The sequence below is a fragment of the Pleurodeles waltl genome, chromosome 8 (assembly GCF_031143425.1).
Source record: "Pleurodeles waltl isolate 20211129_DDA chromosome 8, aPleWal1.hap1.20221129, whole genome shotgun sequence".
Taxonomy (NCBI): domain Eukaryota; kingdom Metazoa; phylum Chordata; class Amphibia; order Caudata; family Salamandridae; genus Pleurodeles; species Pleurodeles waltl.
In genome coordinates this window covers 1026504-1044137 of record NC_090447.1, presented here as the reverse complement: position 1 = coordinate 1044137, position 17634 = coordinate 1026504, and the positions used below count along the sequence as shown (strand labels likewise).

At 45.8% G+C, this 17634-nt stretch overlaps 1 protein-coding gene across 9 annotated transcripts in view; it reads right to left on the bottom strand.

Moving 5' to 3' along the window:
- Positions 1-8103: 8103 nt before the first annotated feature.
- Positions 8104-17634, bottom strand: part of LOC138249649 (zinc finger protein 420-like) — a 61779-nt gene continuing 52248 nt past the window's right edge. For all 9 annotated transcript variants that reach the window (XM_069203600.1, XM_069203597.1, XM_069203601.1 and 6 more), the window contains one exon: positions 8104-16915. In XM_069203600.1, coding sequence (XP_069059701.1) covers positions 14619-16151 — 1533 coding nt within the window. In that variant the 5' untranslated portion in view covers positions 16152-16915 and the 3' untranslated portion in view covers positions 8104-14618. The remainder of the gene's footprint in view (positions 16916-17634) is intronic.

Sequence of the window (17634 nt, the reverse complement as noted above, 5' to 3'; positions counted from 1 at the left end):
AAACACTGTTTTCCAATGTGGAGCAAAAAGAAAAAATGCCTGCCACAGAACACATGAAATCTCACAACTATATTTATTACCCATTTGTTTCATGATTATCATAGATAATTTTTTGACAACAATAATCCAAAATGTATACAAATATTTATTTTTAGAACAGTTTCATAGGAATTATAGTACAGAACAACAGCAATGTCCCAAACTTATCCAGACAACATGTATTGAATAAATGTTCTTTAAATCCATTGACAGAAACATTTTTGAAATAGGTCTTAAAAGGTTCCTTTTGAACACAGCCAAAACGTTTCCCTGCCTTAAAAGCTGCTTCTTCAGAGCTAGAAGGAATTAACATAAATGTCATGAGTGATTCGGATTTCTCATACAGAAACTGTCCTATATTGTACTATACAACGTTTTTTTCCTATTAGTAGTAAGGGAGAGGGTGGCAAAAAGAAACATGCAATAGGTCTGTTTGAAAAATATAACACATCACAAATTTCTCAACATGATTTATTACTGGAAAAATCCCCAATCAATTCCAACCTCTGTAGCTCGAAAAAACCCTTAGGTTCCTCAGAAATCCAGAAGCAAGGTCTTTATCTAATAAGTACTGCTGATGATTCACTAGCAGGATGCAGGAGGCTATGAGGCCGAACAGCCTCGGAGTCTGTCTCACCGAAACCCAGTACAGAGGCTAAAACATCGGTATTGTAGCCTAAAAATCCTAGTCTTGCTGTTTGGGAAGAGAAGCCAGAAACTGCACTGTGTTAAGAACTGCTCCAATGAAAGTCAGCTTTTGAGAGGGCATCAGTTGTGACTTCCACACATACACAGTGAACCCCAGCGAGTGCAGTAGATTTACGTAGTCTGGAGGTGGGAGGTGACTGCTTGTGGTGAGTCTACCTTCTACTGCCAATCGGTGAGGTAGAAGAAGAATGGAACTCTAGACCTTTGCAGGTGTGCTGTAACCACCGCCATCACCTAGTGAACACCAAAGGGGCGCTGGTGAGGTCAAAGGGGAGCATGTAAAATTGAAAGTGCTCCTGGCTCACGGTGAACTGCAGATAATGTCTGTGGCTGGGCAGGAAGGGATGTGAAAATACACATCCTGCAAGTCTAACATCACCATCCAGTCTCCCAGATTCAAGGCAGACAGGACTTGAGCGAGCGGGGGCATTCTGAATTTCATCTCTTTTGAGAGCTTGAGAAGCAGCAGGTCAAGTATAGGACGAAGGTCTCCATCCTTTTTCAGCACTAGAAAGTAGTGGGAATAACAACTACGACCTACTTCTGATACTGGCACCCTCTCTATAGCTCTCTTGGCCAAAAGAGAAGACACTTCCTGACAAACAAAGGAAAAAAGGTCCTCCGTCGACCGATCATAAGTGGATGGCATTGGTGGAGAAGCAACCACAATGGGGATGGAGTAGCCCCTTTTTACAATTTGTAGTACGCAACTGTCTGATGTTATTGACCTCCAGTGGGACATGTGATGCTGTATCCTCCCCTCCCACTGGATGCCCATGCGGCTGCTTACCTCTGGCTACCTGTCCCATGTGGTCCGAGGGAAATGTCTCCTTGACCATGCAGGAGCCCAGAAGCTTGCTGGCCGTGGTGGCTGGAAGGGTATAGACACAGTTGGAAATTCCTTCTGTGGCCACAAAAGGGGCGAAAGGTGGACTGGGGTGGTGAGGGGCTAGAGAGAGACCCAAGGACCTGGCAGTAGCCCTGGAGTCCTTAAAGAGCTCTAACGCCAAGTATGCCTTCTCTCTGAAGAGACAGGAGACATCAAAGGGCATGTCCATAAGCAAAGCTTGGACATACCCAGAAAAAGCAATAGTCCTCAGCCGGACATGGCACCGAAGGGCCACCAATGAAATGATCACTCTGCCCAGTGAGCCGGTCATGTCCAGCCTACGACAAAAGGCAAACTTTCCTACATCCCTCCTGTTGGCAATAGCCTGAGAGAGTATGGCTAGGGCCTCCTCTGAAACCATAGGCAGCACTTGTGTCACTGAGTCCCAGATTGTGTGGGAGTAACGTCCCAAGAGGAATGCAGTTTTCACCGACCACAGTGCTAGGCTGGTGGAAGAGAACATTTTCTTTCCAAAAGGTGTCCATCTTTCCGGATTCCCTATCTAGTTTAGTGGAAGTGAACGCACCAGGGTTTATCCTGGAAGCGGAGGCTTAGACTACCTAGCAATCTGGAGTGGGGCACTGGGGAAGGAAAATGGGTTCCCCTGGAGTAAGGCAGTGGGCCATCATCCTGTGCACTGGAGCCCTAGTGCAGAGCTTGAGCCAGGCCCTGAGGAGGATGAGTGAGGGCTTCATTGAAGGAGAGGAAGGAATCAAAGGGGACAGTCCCCGCCTGAAGCACACTTGTCCCGACGTTTTTTTAGACTGCCACTAAGGGAAGCGTAAGGTGGAAGATATCAACTGCCCTACGCACAACCATAGCAAAAGAGACCCCCTTTTCCATAGTCACAGTAGGAGGGGAGACCAAGACAGTGTCAGGTGAGGTGTCTAACCCACTGGCATCTGCCAGATCTTCGTATCATCCAATGGGTGGTGATATTTATCAGGGTCGCCATACCCCTCCAATTTGTCCCCTGTACTAGACCTGTCAAAGACAAATGGCTCTTGGCCGAAACCGAAAAGCATGGTTTTAGATGCCACCGAGATCTGCGCTGGCAGACACCTGTCCTGCTCAGTGTCGGAGTCATGGACAATTGGGATTACGTCATTGATGGGCTTCGTACAAAAGTGAGCACTAGAGAAGGTCTCGGTCTCGCTGGTTGCGCCACTTTGAATCCAGCACTGCATCCAAGGGGCCCAACTGGCGCTGAGGGCTTACCCGCTGGCTGAAAAACAGTAGGGGTCTCTCCCAAACCCATGGGGCCCAAAGGCGCTCCAGAAGGGTTGGGCTACCCTAAAATGAGGTGAATAGCCTCATAAAATTCCCTAAGTTGGGCAGGGATCGCTCTGGAAAAATTGGGAAAGCACAGAGCCGACCTTGGTTGGGGCTCTGTCGAGTCACAGGCTTGGAGTGCCGATACCTCCTCGTCTCATCCAAAAATTTGGACGGACGCAAAGAAGTCAAAGATCGCTTTGACTTCTGAGATTTCTTTTTCTGATGTGACTTACCAGACAATTACTTTGACCGGGACAAGGACCATTGGATGCACAGCTCCGCGAGTGGACCCAGGACCTTCCATGCGACTGGGATTTTGCTCTTCTTGGGGTTGTCCAATGCTGTGAGGCGAGGAGCATGAGGCAGTGCTCCCTTAGTGCTTTCAGGTGCATGGCACGGCAATGCTCACAGGCCTTCAAATCATGGTCCTTCTCGAGGCACAATAAACAGACCAGGTGCGGGTCTTTCACAGACATCTGCTTGTGACAGGCACCACATGGTTTAAAACCAACGGGTTTCTTCGGAGACTTCATGTCTCTTCAGAAGAAACAAAATTTCTTTAAAACGTGGCAGACAAAAGGTTGAAAACAGTCAAAAAGTGACTGAGCAATAGCTCCTCACGGATCTGCGGTACCTGTGGTAGAAAGGAAAGAACTGACATCAGAGTGCCGAGGTGACAGCTATAGCGGTACCACATACGTCACTTCCGGTGCGGACAATGCTAATGCAGAGCTGAATGACGCCATCTACTAGTGCGAAGGGTAGCTACTGCTCGTAAATGTCTGGATCCAGTCTGACACCTGGGGACAATTCTAAGGTAAGAAATCTGAGCCTAGAAGTTTCTATCAGATAAGACTGCTGCTTAAAAATAGGTAGTGTTTGTTGAGTACGAGAGCTAGCAGGTAATGTGTGGGTGACCTATTGCCTCACATCTGGTGGCTGTCACTAAGGGGCGTTGCCTCCATTGGTCTGGCTACTAGTTAACCTGCCTCACTCTCTTTCTGGACTACTGGGCCTTTTGGAGTACTGGCTGTGTTCCAGAAGCATACCTTAGAGACCAAATGTTCTATTGCAGGCACTGTGACCAGTCGCTGCTAACCGCGGTTACTCAAACTATACCCTGCTTTCAGTGGCCCCAATCCTTCTTCACTTCTCCTTTTGCTGTTGAGCTTACCTTCTCTCATCTGTGTCAAGTCTTCCTTTCACCCTTGCTTTCCGCTTGCCGTTTTTCCTTTTCTCCTTCTCTGCCCCCTCCCGCTTTCTCTTTTCTTTCATTGTCTAGTCCCCATCCTCTGGTTTATTTTCTTCATTGTCTCTGCCATTTTCTACTCCTACCATTGAGTGTCTTCCCTGTGGCCCCCCCTTACCTGTTCCTCCAGTCACCCTCTATTCTTCCATTCATTCCTATCCTTTTTGCAGCCTTTTCCTCTTCTCAAATTGTCAGTTCTGTTCGAATGACAATGACACAAAGTTAATAATAAACATGAGGAAGATTACACTCCTCCAGGACCTGCTCAGTGTGTTCGAGAAGATTACACTGATACTATTTGCCACCAGCCTTTAGTTTAGAGAAACCGGAGCTACGTGTGTTAGACCTGCTTATGCCCACAATGTGCCTGCTCTGAGTGTTTGTGATGGAAGGACCCTTTACTGCTTCCTGTGCAGTGTACGTGAGTGTGTGCGGATGGGAAGCTGCACTCCACACATCCTCATATGTGCGTGCCTGCTCTGTGTGTTTGTGCGGGGATGTGTGGGTGTTTATGCGTGCACATGCAAGGGAAGCTGCACTTCACAATCCTTGCTCAGTGCCTGCCATGCTCATACCCACACTTGTGCATGCTGTGTGTCTGTGCGGGATGGTGTGTGTGGGTTTGTGTGGGTGTGCATGCTGCACTACACACATCCTCGTTCAGGGCTTGCCAGGCTCATCCCACACTATGCCTGCTCTGTGTGTCTGTGCAGGGTGGTGTGTGTGTGGGTTTGTGCGTGCAAGGGAAGCTGCACTCCACACATCCTCGTTCAGGGCCTGCCATGCTCCTCCCACACTGCGCCTGCTCTGTGTGTTTGTGCGGGATGGTGTGTGTGTGGGTGTGCATGCTTGTGCATGCAAGGGAAGCTGCAATCCACACATTCTCGCTCAGGGCCTGCCATGCTCATCCCACTCTGCGCCTGCTCTGTGTGTTTGTGCGGGATGGTGTCTGTGTGGGAGTGCATGCTTGCACATGCAAGGGAAGCTGCACTCCACACATCCTCGTTCAGGGCGTGCCATGCTCATTCCACACTGCGCCTGCTCTCCGTGTTTGTGCGGGATGGTGTGTGTGGGGGGTGTGTGGGTGTGCATGCGTGCGCATGCAAGGGAAGCTGCACTCCACAATCCTTGCTCAGTGCCTGCCATGTTCATACCCATACTTGTGCGGGATGGTGTGTGTGGGTTTGTGCGTGCAAGGGAAGCTGCACTCCACGCATCTTCGTTTAGGGCCTGCCATGCTCATCCCCACACTGCGCCTGCTGTGTGTGTGTGCAGGATGGAGTGTGTGTGTGTGCACGCATGGACGGGAAGCTGCACTCCGCACATCCTCGCTAAGTGCCTGCTCTCTGTGTGTGCGGGATGGTGTATATGGGGGTGTGTGTGGGGGTGTATGCATGCCCATGCAATGGAAGCTGCACTCTACACATCCTCGCTCAGTGCCTGCTCTGTGTGTGTGCGGGATGGTGTATATGGGGGTGTATGCGTGCCCATGCACGGGAAGCTGCACTCCACACATCCTCGCTCAGTGCCTGCTCTCTGTGTGTGCGGGATGGTGCATATGGGGGTGTATGCGTGCCCATGTACGGGAAGCTGCACGCCACACATCCTCGCTCAGTGCCTGCTCTCTGTGTGCGGGGGATGGTGTATATGGGGTGTGTGTGGGGGTGTATGCGTGCGCATGCACGGGAAGCTGCACTCCACACATCCTCGCTCAGTGCCTGCTCTCTGTGTGGCGGTATGGTGTATGTGGGGGTGTATGCGTGCCCATGCAAGGGAAGTTGCACTTCACACATCCTTGCTCAGCGCCTGCTGTGTGTGTGCGGGATGGTGTATGTGGGGTTGTGTGTGGGTGTGCATGGGAAGCTGCACTCCACACATCCTCGCTCAGTGCCTGCTCTCCGTGTGGCGGGATGGTGTATGTGGGGGTGTATGCGTGCGCATGCAAGGGAAGCTGCACTCCACACATCTTCGCTCCGCGCCTGCTCTCTGTGTGTGCGGTATGGTGTATGTGGGGGGTGCGTGTGGGTGTGCATGGGAAGCTGCACTCCACACATCCTCGCTCAGTGCCTGCTCTGTGTTGGTGCAGGATGGTGTATGTGGGGGTGTATGGGTGCGCATGCACGTGAAGCTGCACTCCACACATCCTTGCTCAGTGCCTGCTCTGTGTGTGCGGGATGGTGTGTGTGTGGGGGTGAATGCGTGCGCATGCACGGTAATCTGCACTCCACAGATCCTCGCTCAGCGCCTGCTGTGTGTATGTGGGATGGTGTATGTGGGTGTGCATGGGAAGCTGCACTCCACACATCCTCGCTCAGTGCCTGCTTTCTGTGTGGCGGGATGGTGTATGTGGGGGTGTATGCGTGCCCATGCAAGGGAAGTTGCACTTCACACATCCTTTCTCAGCGCCTGCTGGGTGTATGTGGGTGTGGGTGTGCATGGGAAGCTGCACTTCACACATCCTTTCTCAGCGCCTGCTGGGTGTATGTGGGTGTGTGTGTGTGTGGGTGTGCATGGGAAGCTGCACTCCACACATCCTCGCTCAGTGCCTGCTCTGTGTTTGTGCGGGATGGTGTATGCGTGGGTGTATGCGTGCGCATGCATGTGAAGCTGCACTCCACACATCCTTGCTCAGTGCCTACTCTGCGTGTGTGCGGGATGGTGTATGTGGGGGTGTGTGTGTGTATGCATGCGCATACAAGGGAAGCTGCACTCCACACATCCTCGCTCAGTGCCTGCTGTCTGTGTTTGTGCGGGATGGTGTATGTGGGTGTGTGCATGCGCATGCAAGGGAAGCTGCACTCCACACATCCTTGCTCAGCGCCTGCTGTGTGTATGTGGGTGTGTGTGTGTGTGGGTGTGCATGGGAAGCTGCACTCCACACATCCTCGCTCAGTGCCTGCTCTGTGTTTGTGCGGGATGGTGTATGTGGGGGTGTATGCATGCACGTGAAGCTGCACTCCACACATCCTTGCTCAGTGCCTACTCTGCGTGTGTGCGGGATGGTGTATGTGGGGGTGTGTGTGTGTATGCATGCGCATACAAGGGAAGCTGCACTCCACACATCCTCGCTCAGTGCCTGCTGTCTGTGTTTGTGCGGGATGGTGTGTGTGGGTGTATGCATGCGCATGCAAGGGAAGCTGCACTCCACACATCCTCGCTCAGTGCCTGCTGTCTGTGTTTGTGCGGGATGGTGTATGTGGGGGTGTGTGTGTGGGTGTATGCGTGCGCATGCAAGGGAAGCTGCACTCCACACATCCTTGCTCAGTGCCTGCTCTGTGTGTGCGGGATGGTGTGTATGTGGGGGTGAATGCGTGCGCATGCACGGTAATCTGCACTCCACAGATCCTCGCTCAGCGCCTGCTCTCTGTGTTTGTGTGGGATGGTGTATGTGGGGGTGTGTGTGTGTATGCATGCGCATGCAAGGGAAGCTGCACTCCACACATCCTCGCTCAGTGCCTGCTGTATGTGTTTGTGCGGGATGGTGTATGTGTGGGTGTATGCGTGCGCATGCACGGGAAGCTGCACTCCACACATCCTCAATCAGTGCCTGCTCTCTGTGTTTGTGCGGGAAGGACCTTTTACTGCTCACTGTACAGTGCGTGCGAGTGAGGATGGGAAGATCCACTGTACACCTCCTTGCACCCCTTTCAATAATCACATTTTATATTTCGACATCTTTATCGCTCTGCCACGTGCTTTACCAAAAGCCTAACATGTTCCAAAACATCCCATCTTTTTACCTCAACCAAAAGCCAAGTTTCAAAGCAGCCAAGGATCGTCTTCAAATTAAGATTCTCTGAAGAGCATGGGGGCTCCATATAGTGTGGGGGGCATCTCGTTTCTTAAGGAGCAGCTCAAGGTATGTCATTTCCCCCAATACAAGAGTCCCCCAAGGCAAACAAGCTGCAGGCACACGAAGGCTAGACACCAGGCATTTATGTACTCACGTCCAAAGATTTTTATTTACATACTGGGCTGGACATAGGTAAATATAAAACAAAGGCACGTGTCAAAGACTGCTTCACCTGGGCACCCCCAACATTACAAGAAGGCACATTCAACTGAGTAATGTAAAGATTGGAATTACAACTTTTTATTCTGCTGATACAAGAAATAGAAAGGAAAGTGCATCTGGGCTTTGGTTCTTACATTCAGGAATTCATGATACAATGGCAACTAATGACTGAGGACACAAAGTAGTTTGGAAATCAGTGCCAGCGATAGAAGAGAGTGACATTTCAATGTGTAAAAGGTGGCTAGGCTGTATGCAGGCTCATTGCCTCATGCCACCCACCATTCTGACTGCACATGGGCTCCCCACTGCCTGGGGCCTGCAGCGCCCCCCTGCAGAGGGTTTACCTCGGGACACAAACATTTTACAGTAATTACAAAACAACAGGAGCGGAGGAAAGTGGGGGTAGTTTTAAAAGAAATAGAGGTACACGGATCTGCATCATGAATGTAAAAGGACAGAAAACATGTAAAAGTAAAGTAAAAATAACTAAAGAAAAACAACTGCACATGGCCCCGCACTGCCTCCTACAGGCGAGAATGAAATTGGCACCAGATTCAAGCGAGGCACAAGGTCAATGCCACTCACTCGGAAGCACAGGGCAGGGGTTTATAAACTGACTGGTCTGCTTGCATAAGAGGATCAGAAATCGGATAATGAGTCGTTTAAACACATAGTCAGAGACAACTCACTGAGGAGGTCACTATGGAGATGGGGGTCCCCACTGAACACTGTGTCCCACACCCCTGGTGATGCAATGGGAACGGATCAGCTCAACATATCTCCAACAGAGGTAGTTATCATTCGGACAGGCCTGAGCCTGTGACGGGTTTTCAGGATGGCAGGAGCTATACATTAAGGCTCCAATAAGTTAACTCTGAGAGAAGCCCTCCTTGGCACAATGGAAGAATCTCAGACTGCATTTGCACATATGCTTCGGAATGAGGCTGCATTTTTCATTAAACAAAATATGCAAGAGAATGCTCAACTGGAAGAAGCTGCTGATTTGGTGAACGCTTCATGCCACAAGTTAAAAGACAAAATTCAATATATATGGAGACAATTAAAAAAAAATCCAATTAAGAAACTGCCAACATCTAGAGAGAGGTTTTTGTTTATATTTTTATGATAGAAGCATAGCAGGGTTTTATTTTGAGTAAAATACCATATCAGAAAATGTGCAGATAAATATACAAATTTGGAAAATCTAAGTGGTGTGCATTAAGGACAATGTTACATAACCTGTAACCATCAGTTTGTAGATTGCAGTGCTGTAGATTCACATGTTGTGCACACTCCTGCCATCTAGTGCTGAGTGCAGACATTTGCAAGTTGTTTATTTGCAAAGATGCGTTTGCTCTCAAGATAATTTAGTGACTTCTCCCTTGACTCACAATCAATCAGGACAAAGAATCCACCTTGGCTTTTCTTCTTCTTGTAGGTAAGTAATGTAGTGTTTGTATCGAGACAGCAACTGTGTACAGCGCATTGTGGATAAGTAAGCTACGACGAACCTCGGAGATAATAGCTCATGTCCCAGGAGGTGACGATCGCATTTGAATTTACAGCAGTACAAGCAACAAGCAGATGCTTACAGGGTAAGTAACATTTTAAGTTTGTAGCATGTGCTACTGTTGAATGCAGGGCTAAATAGATTGAAAATAAGTGCACACCCATAAAGTGGTAGCTAGGGGTCAGATGCCAATTTTTGGAATAAAGCTTTCATCACTGTTTCATCAACTTACGTCTCTTGGTGAGCTTGAACAGCCACACAGTAATGGTCCGTGTATGTCATGGTGTTGAATTTGTGGACGTTTAACAGATTCCTGCTATAGTTAAGTTACCTAAGAAGGCCAGAACTCCTTCGTTTTTTCTTTCTTTCTTTTTCTAAAGAAATGTGCCCTAGCAACAGAAAGCAATGTTTGCTTAAGTATTGAATTTCTGTGTGCATTCACCACCCATCTCACAATCCCACCCTTTAGAAATGGATTTACTAGGTGAGGGAGTTTTAAAAGCAACACACAGTTGCTTGGTCTTGCAGATGGATTTAGTCCTGTCAGTGTTGTACATTACCGTCCTCTCGCCATCTTATGTGTGTAATGCCCTCTCTGCCACTGTCTAAAGATGTAGAAAGAACATAGGCAATTGAGCAGTCTGATGAACATGAAATGGGAACCCACCTTGGGTAGAAACCTAGGGTTTGTCCCAAGGACAACTACGTGAACATAGATGAAAGGTTCCTACCCTGTGAGCACTCGAATTCACCAACCCTCCTCACCGAGGCCACTGCAAGTAGAAAGGCTACAGGACACGACTGAAAGTGCCCATCACAAGTCTAGTCGCTGAAAGAGAGGTCCAAAAAGTCCTGCTAACACCCTATTAAAGGCCAATGTGGGGGCAAGGTTACAGCAGAAATAACACTCATGAATATCGGGATTCTGGACAATGAAGTATGCTCTCTACTTCGCGTTGTGCCAGCTACTGCAGCTAAAGGTAATTGAATAGAAGTGTATGCCAGTCCAGCTTTTTCAAGAAGTAATAGATAATGAAAAATACTGTGCATTAATTCTTCACGTGAGTGGATCTGTTTAGGCACTAAGGGACAAACCCTTTCTATTTTGTGACACAGCAGGCCCATGTGGTTGGCTTGCATGCCTCGGACAGGTTTTCTACAGTCCTGAGGCAGTTGTAAACAATGAAACCAAACAACCATGACCTCAGGTGTCAAGTGGCCAGCTTCATTTTCCTGAGTTTGGATAGCCTAGCTGACCCTGATGCTGAACAGTATGTCCGATGTGATGGGTAACTTTATGTGCAAATGATCAGGCGTTTCCGGTAGCACTGAATACTATGCCAGTTTTTGCCCATTTTGGGAAAACCAGTGTGAGATTCATGGTTCTTAACCTCCCTTCCCACACTAAAGGCCCATACTTATACTTTTTTAGCACCGCATTTGTGTCATTTTTTGATGCAAAAATGGCACAAACTTGCAAAATATAATTGTATTTTGTAAGTTTCCGCTGGCTTTGCATCAAAAATAGACGCAAATGTGGCACTAAAAAAGTATAAATATAGGCCTAGGTGTGGAATCAGAGGCAGCAGAGAAAAGCGTGGGCAAAGATCCCTGACTAGTTCATCCATAGTGCATTACCCATCCACCGTGGGTGCAGATACCAGGAGCAGGGGTGTGGAATTCCTATAAACCGACGTCCAGGTCATAATGTTTGGGGTCAAGGGTAACAAGTTTTCATGTTTTTGTCCTTGGGACAAGTAGGCCCAACCCCCTGCAGCACAAACCCTTTGGCTGCCAGTTGACAGGACCACATTATAGATCAGGGAATGGAACGGTCTGCACTTAAGGTAATATTTGTGTCCATGTGTTAATGATGTTTACCTTGTACTTATGGTTCATTAATGCAAAGTCTTTCTTATTATGGTGAGCACTCTATAGAAATGTTGGAAGCTGGGACTGTACTACTGGCAGTGGTTCCAGCATAAAAAGGCGTACACACACACTTTTGCAAAGTTTAACAATATGAGGCTATGTATAATGCTCCCAGTATGATCTCTGGTTTGATACAAATATTTGCAAAAGCTTGAAAAAAAAAAAAATGGTGATTCTCCGATCTCCGAACAAAATGTTCACAAAAAATGCAAGCAGGGAAAAAACGTTTTGCTAAATTATTGTGAAATTTAGGTACCATTTCTTTAAAGCATAATTCAATAAAATGTGCTCATGCATGCTAGTATTTCAAAACACAATTCATAATGGAAAAGTCAGTGTTACTAGTTCCATCAATATTATAGGAAACATGAAGATAAAGAAGCATTGGCAAAGCCAATAGGTCTGACATTGATTGTCAGCATTTTGGTTTTGTCAATGCATGTCTTGTTTTGACAAGGTTTTTTCTAAAACTTTATTGTGGGAGCTGGTGGACCTTCACCATCATAAAAAACATTGGCAAAAACAACTCTATAAGCCAATATGCTCCTTGCGAAAGAGTAGAATGCGGTCACTCGCAGTAAAGCCATCTGATAAACAAAGAGAGACAGAATTTTATTACAAACAGAAGGTCTTGGATAACTAATTAGGGGCCCGATTCTTAAAGAAAATCATGAAAATGCAGTAGTAGTAGTGCAGATTTACGGCTTTCATGAATTCAAAATAATTTTACAGAAGTAGGCCAGGAAACGTGCTCCTAAAAAATATTTGTGAACTATATTTTAGCACAAGCAAATACGCATATGCCTATTTGCTCATAAGACAATATGTTGAGTGTTTCTAAGGTCACTTTCCCTCCAACCACTTTTTCCCAACCCTGGAGGAAGTTTTTCTTCTGCCCTTGTCAGGAGTAAATGTTCAACTCTTCTATCTATGGGAAAAGATCTTAGAAGAGATGGTGAAAACCCCTAAAATATGCAGGTTAGCAGGTTTGCACAAACTCAAAAAGGCATTTTAAACCTAGAATTATTGCTTACTCCTATCAACACTCCCAGGATGTAGATATTCTGAAAGGTGCCAAAATAAGGAAATTGCTGGTGTTCAAGTCCTACTATAGTATGATCTCTGGCAAAATCAGAGCCTATTATCAGAGCTCTTATATAATGAGGTCACTACCATAATTTGTCGCTGCACTACATGGTACCAAAGGGACAAGTGTATTTTTTTTTTTTAACAGAACAAGTAGATTTATGAAGCAACCTGTTCCACAGGCAAGTAGATATTTTGTAAAATTCCACACCCCTGCAGGAGATAACATTTGGACATCTTCTGTTTTCTGTGGTGGTGAACAGATCAACTGTGGCTGCGCCCCATTTCTGAAAGCATTGCTTAAGCAACATAGGATTAATATACCATTTGTGGGCTGGATAATGCATCCTGCTTAGCAGCTCCACAAAGTAGTTGCCCACCACAGACTGGTACTCCTACTGAAGCAGGATTTGGTTGTGATCAGTTTAATGCCTGATCGTTTGATCTAGAGTGGACAGCACAGGAGTGCGAGTCCCCTCCCCGTGTATCTGGATACAGTACATGGTGGTCATGTTCTATGTTTTACCAGGACTATTTTTACGAGAATAACCATGAAAAACAGTCTGCTTGCCAAATGAATCACTCGTTTCGGAATGACTGAGGTGAGAATCCCATTGTTTCGGTGACTCTCCTCGTCTGGTCACTGATGAGCCAGACATTTTTGCAGTGGGCGAAGATGCATTCTTGTGTGGGACTAATGCAAAACATGAAGCTATAACTCCCAACAGCTTCATCACCGTAAGGGTTTGGGTAGGCTTTCTGTGATAGAGTTTAAAGTAGCTCTAAGAAAAGATTGCACTTGCAATGGGTTGATATGTTATTTCTTTGGATTTACCATACACCCTAATCTCTGTAGTAGAGAGACTTCTGCCTGAGTTACTGATAGGCATTGTTGCTGACTGCTGTTCTTTATCAACCAGTAGTCGAGCTATAGAATGACGTGTCATTTATGCGCAGATCTGTTGCAACCACCAGTGGACATTTGGCAAACACCCTCATGGCTGTTATGACCCTCGAAGGTTAGGAAGTATGAATTGGTAGTGTTGGCATTTACCACAAACCACAGGTAGTGGTGAAACACCAGATGTATGAGGATGTGGAAGTAGGTGGCTTTAGGGTCAATTGTAGCCATTTGGTCTACTGTACAGAGGGATGAGATCCTGGAGCATTGTCCTTTTAAAGTGCTCTGAAAAGATGGAGCTATTCAGTAGACTGAGGTCAAGGATAGTCTGAGAAAATGCAGGGAGTATACTCTCTGAGCCCGCTGGTGTGGGAATACTGCCTCGATGGCACCCTTGGTTAGAAATATTTGAGCTCCTGACTGTGTGCTGCTGAGGTGGGATGTTTGGTGTTGTGATGTAGAACTCGAGCTTATATTTGCATTTGATATAGCCTTGCCTTCCAGTACCAGCTCCTTCCCTCTCTTCTGGTACACCTCTGACAGCTGTTTTATCGGCTGCACTATTTCTTCCCAATGATAAAGGGAGAGAATATCTACAGAGTTGGTGGTACCCTAATGTAACGCGGTCCCTCCTGCGCCACACTTTCCTTATGCGTCCATTTTCTTATTTTCTTGTCAGGAGGCAGGGCCTCCTTGGTTGCTTGGGTACAATCTTTCTACTCTCCACATGGATGACAAGGGAGTCAGATGGGACATGATCATTGAAATAAAGATAGTTATCTGGTGCTGGTTTATCTTTTTTTCCAAGCTTTCAAATCCGAATCCGAAAGGGGAAAAACAATCTGAGGTTCAGCCTTTGCCATAGTGCAGTTTGGGCTAACTGAGTCACAAGATACCTTGAGAACAAAGACTTCTCTGAGGAAAAACAACTTGCACTTATCTAAACCCAACACCACACAGCAGTAGTATGCAGATCATGTGATTTACAGCCCTGTCTTTCCATATAAAAGTGGACTATTTTTGTTTCTCGCTGGTGTGTCTTCTTTGGTGTATCTTTAGCTGTCCTTTTACACGAAAAGTTTTGCCACAATCATCACATTCATGTGGTTTCTCGCCAGTATGGATGCGATAGTGCAGCATAAGCTGGCTCTTTTTAAAGAAAGCTTTGTCACATTCAGCACACTGATGTGGCCCTAGAGCACCATGGACTGCCTCGTGCCCTTTTAAAGAACTGTTTGTACTGAAAGCTTTGTCACATATAATGCATTTATATGGCTTCTCACCAGTATGCATTCTTTGATGTATAATAAGAAGTGCCTTTTTATAATATGCCTTGTCGCATTCAGTGCATTGATATGGTCTAACCTGTGTGTGGTGTGCCAGATGATTCTTACAGGCACCACTTGTTCTAAAAGATCTGTCACATTCAGAACATTTGTATGGTTTCTCACCAGTGTGAGTTCTCTGGTGTACCACCAGCTGTCCCTTTAAAATGAAAGCCATGTCACATTCAGTACATGCATGTGCTTTTTCACCTGTGTGGCATTTCTGATGTATCAATAACTGATAAGTATCTTTAAAATTCTTGCCACATTCAGAACAGTTATATGGTTTTTCTCCTGTGTGATATCTCTGGTGTGACACCAGCGCTGCTTTTGTAATGAAAGCCTTGTCACATTCAGTACATTTATATGGCTTTTCTCCAGTGTGGGTTTTCAGATGCACTGTCAGATGCCCCTTCTGTATGTAAGCTGCGCTACATTCTGAGCATTTAAATGGCTTTTCCCCAGTGTGGAATCTCTGATGTCTTAACAGATCTGCCTTTTGAATATAAGCCTTGTCACATTCAGAACACTTATATGGTCTCAGTCCTGTGTGAACTGCCTGATGTATCTTTAGACTGTCTATTCTAGAGAAATATCGGTCACATTCAGTACATTTGTGGGGCTTCACATTGGTGTGTACTGTCTTATGTCGCGCTAGATGCCTCATTCGGTCGAAAGCTTTGCCACATTCAGTACATTTGTATGGTGTCTTACAGGCACTGTTTCTCTGATGAATCCTGAGCTCACTCTTTTTAATGAAAGCCTTGTGACACCCAATACATTTATAAGGTATGATTCCTGTGTGGCTTACCTGGTGTATTGTCAGACTGCCCTTGGTACTATACGCTTTTTCACATTCAGAACACTTAAATGGTTTCTCATCGGTGTGCTGTCTCTGATGAGTCGTCAGCAGCCACTCTGAAAGGAAAGCCTTGTCACATTCCATACATTTATATGGTTTTAGTCCTGCGTGGACTGTTTTGTGTCTGTTCAAAGTATCATTTGTGCTGAAGTCTTTGCCACACTCTGCACATGTATATCTTTTCTCCCCACTATGGATTCGATAGTGAAGCAGTAGCTGGCTTGATCTAACAAAAGCCTTGTCACACAGAGTGCATGTGTATGCTCTGGGAGCATTATGGCTTAACTGATGTTGCTTTAGACCACTACGAGTATAGAAAACCTTGCTACATTCATCACATGTATAATGCTTCTCCATCATGTAGTGTCAAACAAATACTTCCTTATAATTAATTTCTTGAAACAATCAGTGTATGGTATAATCTCTCTGAGGATTCTCTGCCAAGCCCATAAACATAGGTTTAGAATAAAAGTGAAGTCAGATTAAGGATATTTTTATGGCGGCTCCTTGGGTTACTGTCTCCTGTGTGTGGGTTTTTAGATCTCCTTACTGGAGTTCCTTTACACTGCTCTGTTCCTTCTACAGGTAGGTTTCCATCATACAATAACACAATACAGAAATGTTATGACTGCTCATATCTTTACATGACCTCTCTTTGTAATGCTTCCAAATTAGGTAAATTTGTAAATTATTGACCTGCTGATGGAGAAGCACTCTTCCTGCACTCAGGGCAATTTTATTGCCTATTTCTTTCTAAACGATCTATGCTGATAGGCAACAATCCTGCTAGAGTCAGTGCTTAAGGAATCCTGTTGCAGTCAATGCATTTGTTCGGTATGTTTACTATGCATTTCTTTTGACGTTTTACAGTTCTTTTTAATGCGGTGTCATCATACCGATTACACAAGAATCACCTCTCCAGCGGTACACAGAAATTGATTGCCTGCACCGTCTTTTTCAACGTCTTTGTTTAGTTGGCACTGAATGCTTATGTGCCTCCGAAGGCTTTCTTTGTCCATCGCTGTCATGGGGAGGGTCAGATTGGTCAGCGTATTCACTGCTTGTCGTGCTCAAAAGGTTTCCAAAGATCTTTTTTCTGCTATGGGAATGGTTTCACCTGCTGGCTGAAATAGAAATATAAAATTAATTAGTGTTCCATGGGCTTAAAACATAATAAACTATTAAAAAAACCTTTAAAAATCTTTATAAAACCCAGAAAGTTCGGCCTCTTTATTTGAAATGCAATTGCACTGTGCTAATGAAAACTGAAATATAATTTATGCAGGGGGAGCAAAGGAATGGTAGAGGTTTGGATGGTCTAGAATTCTGTTTTCTCCTTCTCTCTCTCTACAGCTTGCAACACCACAGAAACCAAGATACTAATCACAAAAGACCAAAACCTATGCAAAGTTTCAGAGTAAGGCTTAGCACATGTGACTCCGTTACACAGTTCATCTGTTCACCTACTGCACAGAATTGTATTCTTTCATTACTGCTCATGGCAGACCAAGCCTATAACATAATATTAAAGGTTATTTTGGTTTTTATGTTTGTTGCCATTAACATATCTGCTCATTTTTCATATACAAAGCTGAGCTACAAAATACAATTCTTATGACTAACCCTCAATTAAAGTGAGTAGAGGGCACAGTAATAAAAACATACACACTGGGCCATTAGGTTTCACAGATTCATAATAAACTTCTCACACACAGGCCTGTGTGCCTCCAGTTTTACTTGGCATGATCAATTATCTACTTGTAAGAGTTTTTAAAAAAATATATCTGGCTACATACAGCTGTAGCTGATTTTGCAGTCCAGAAGATCTTATATTCACAATTCT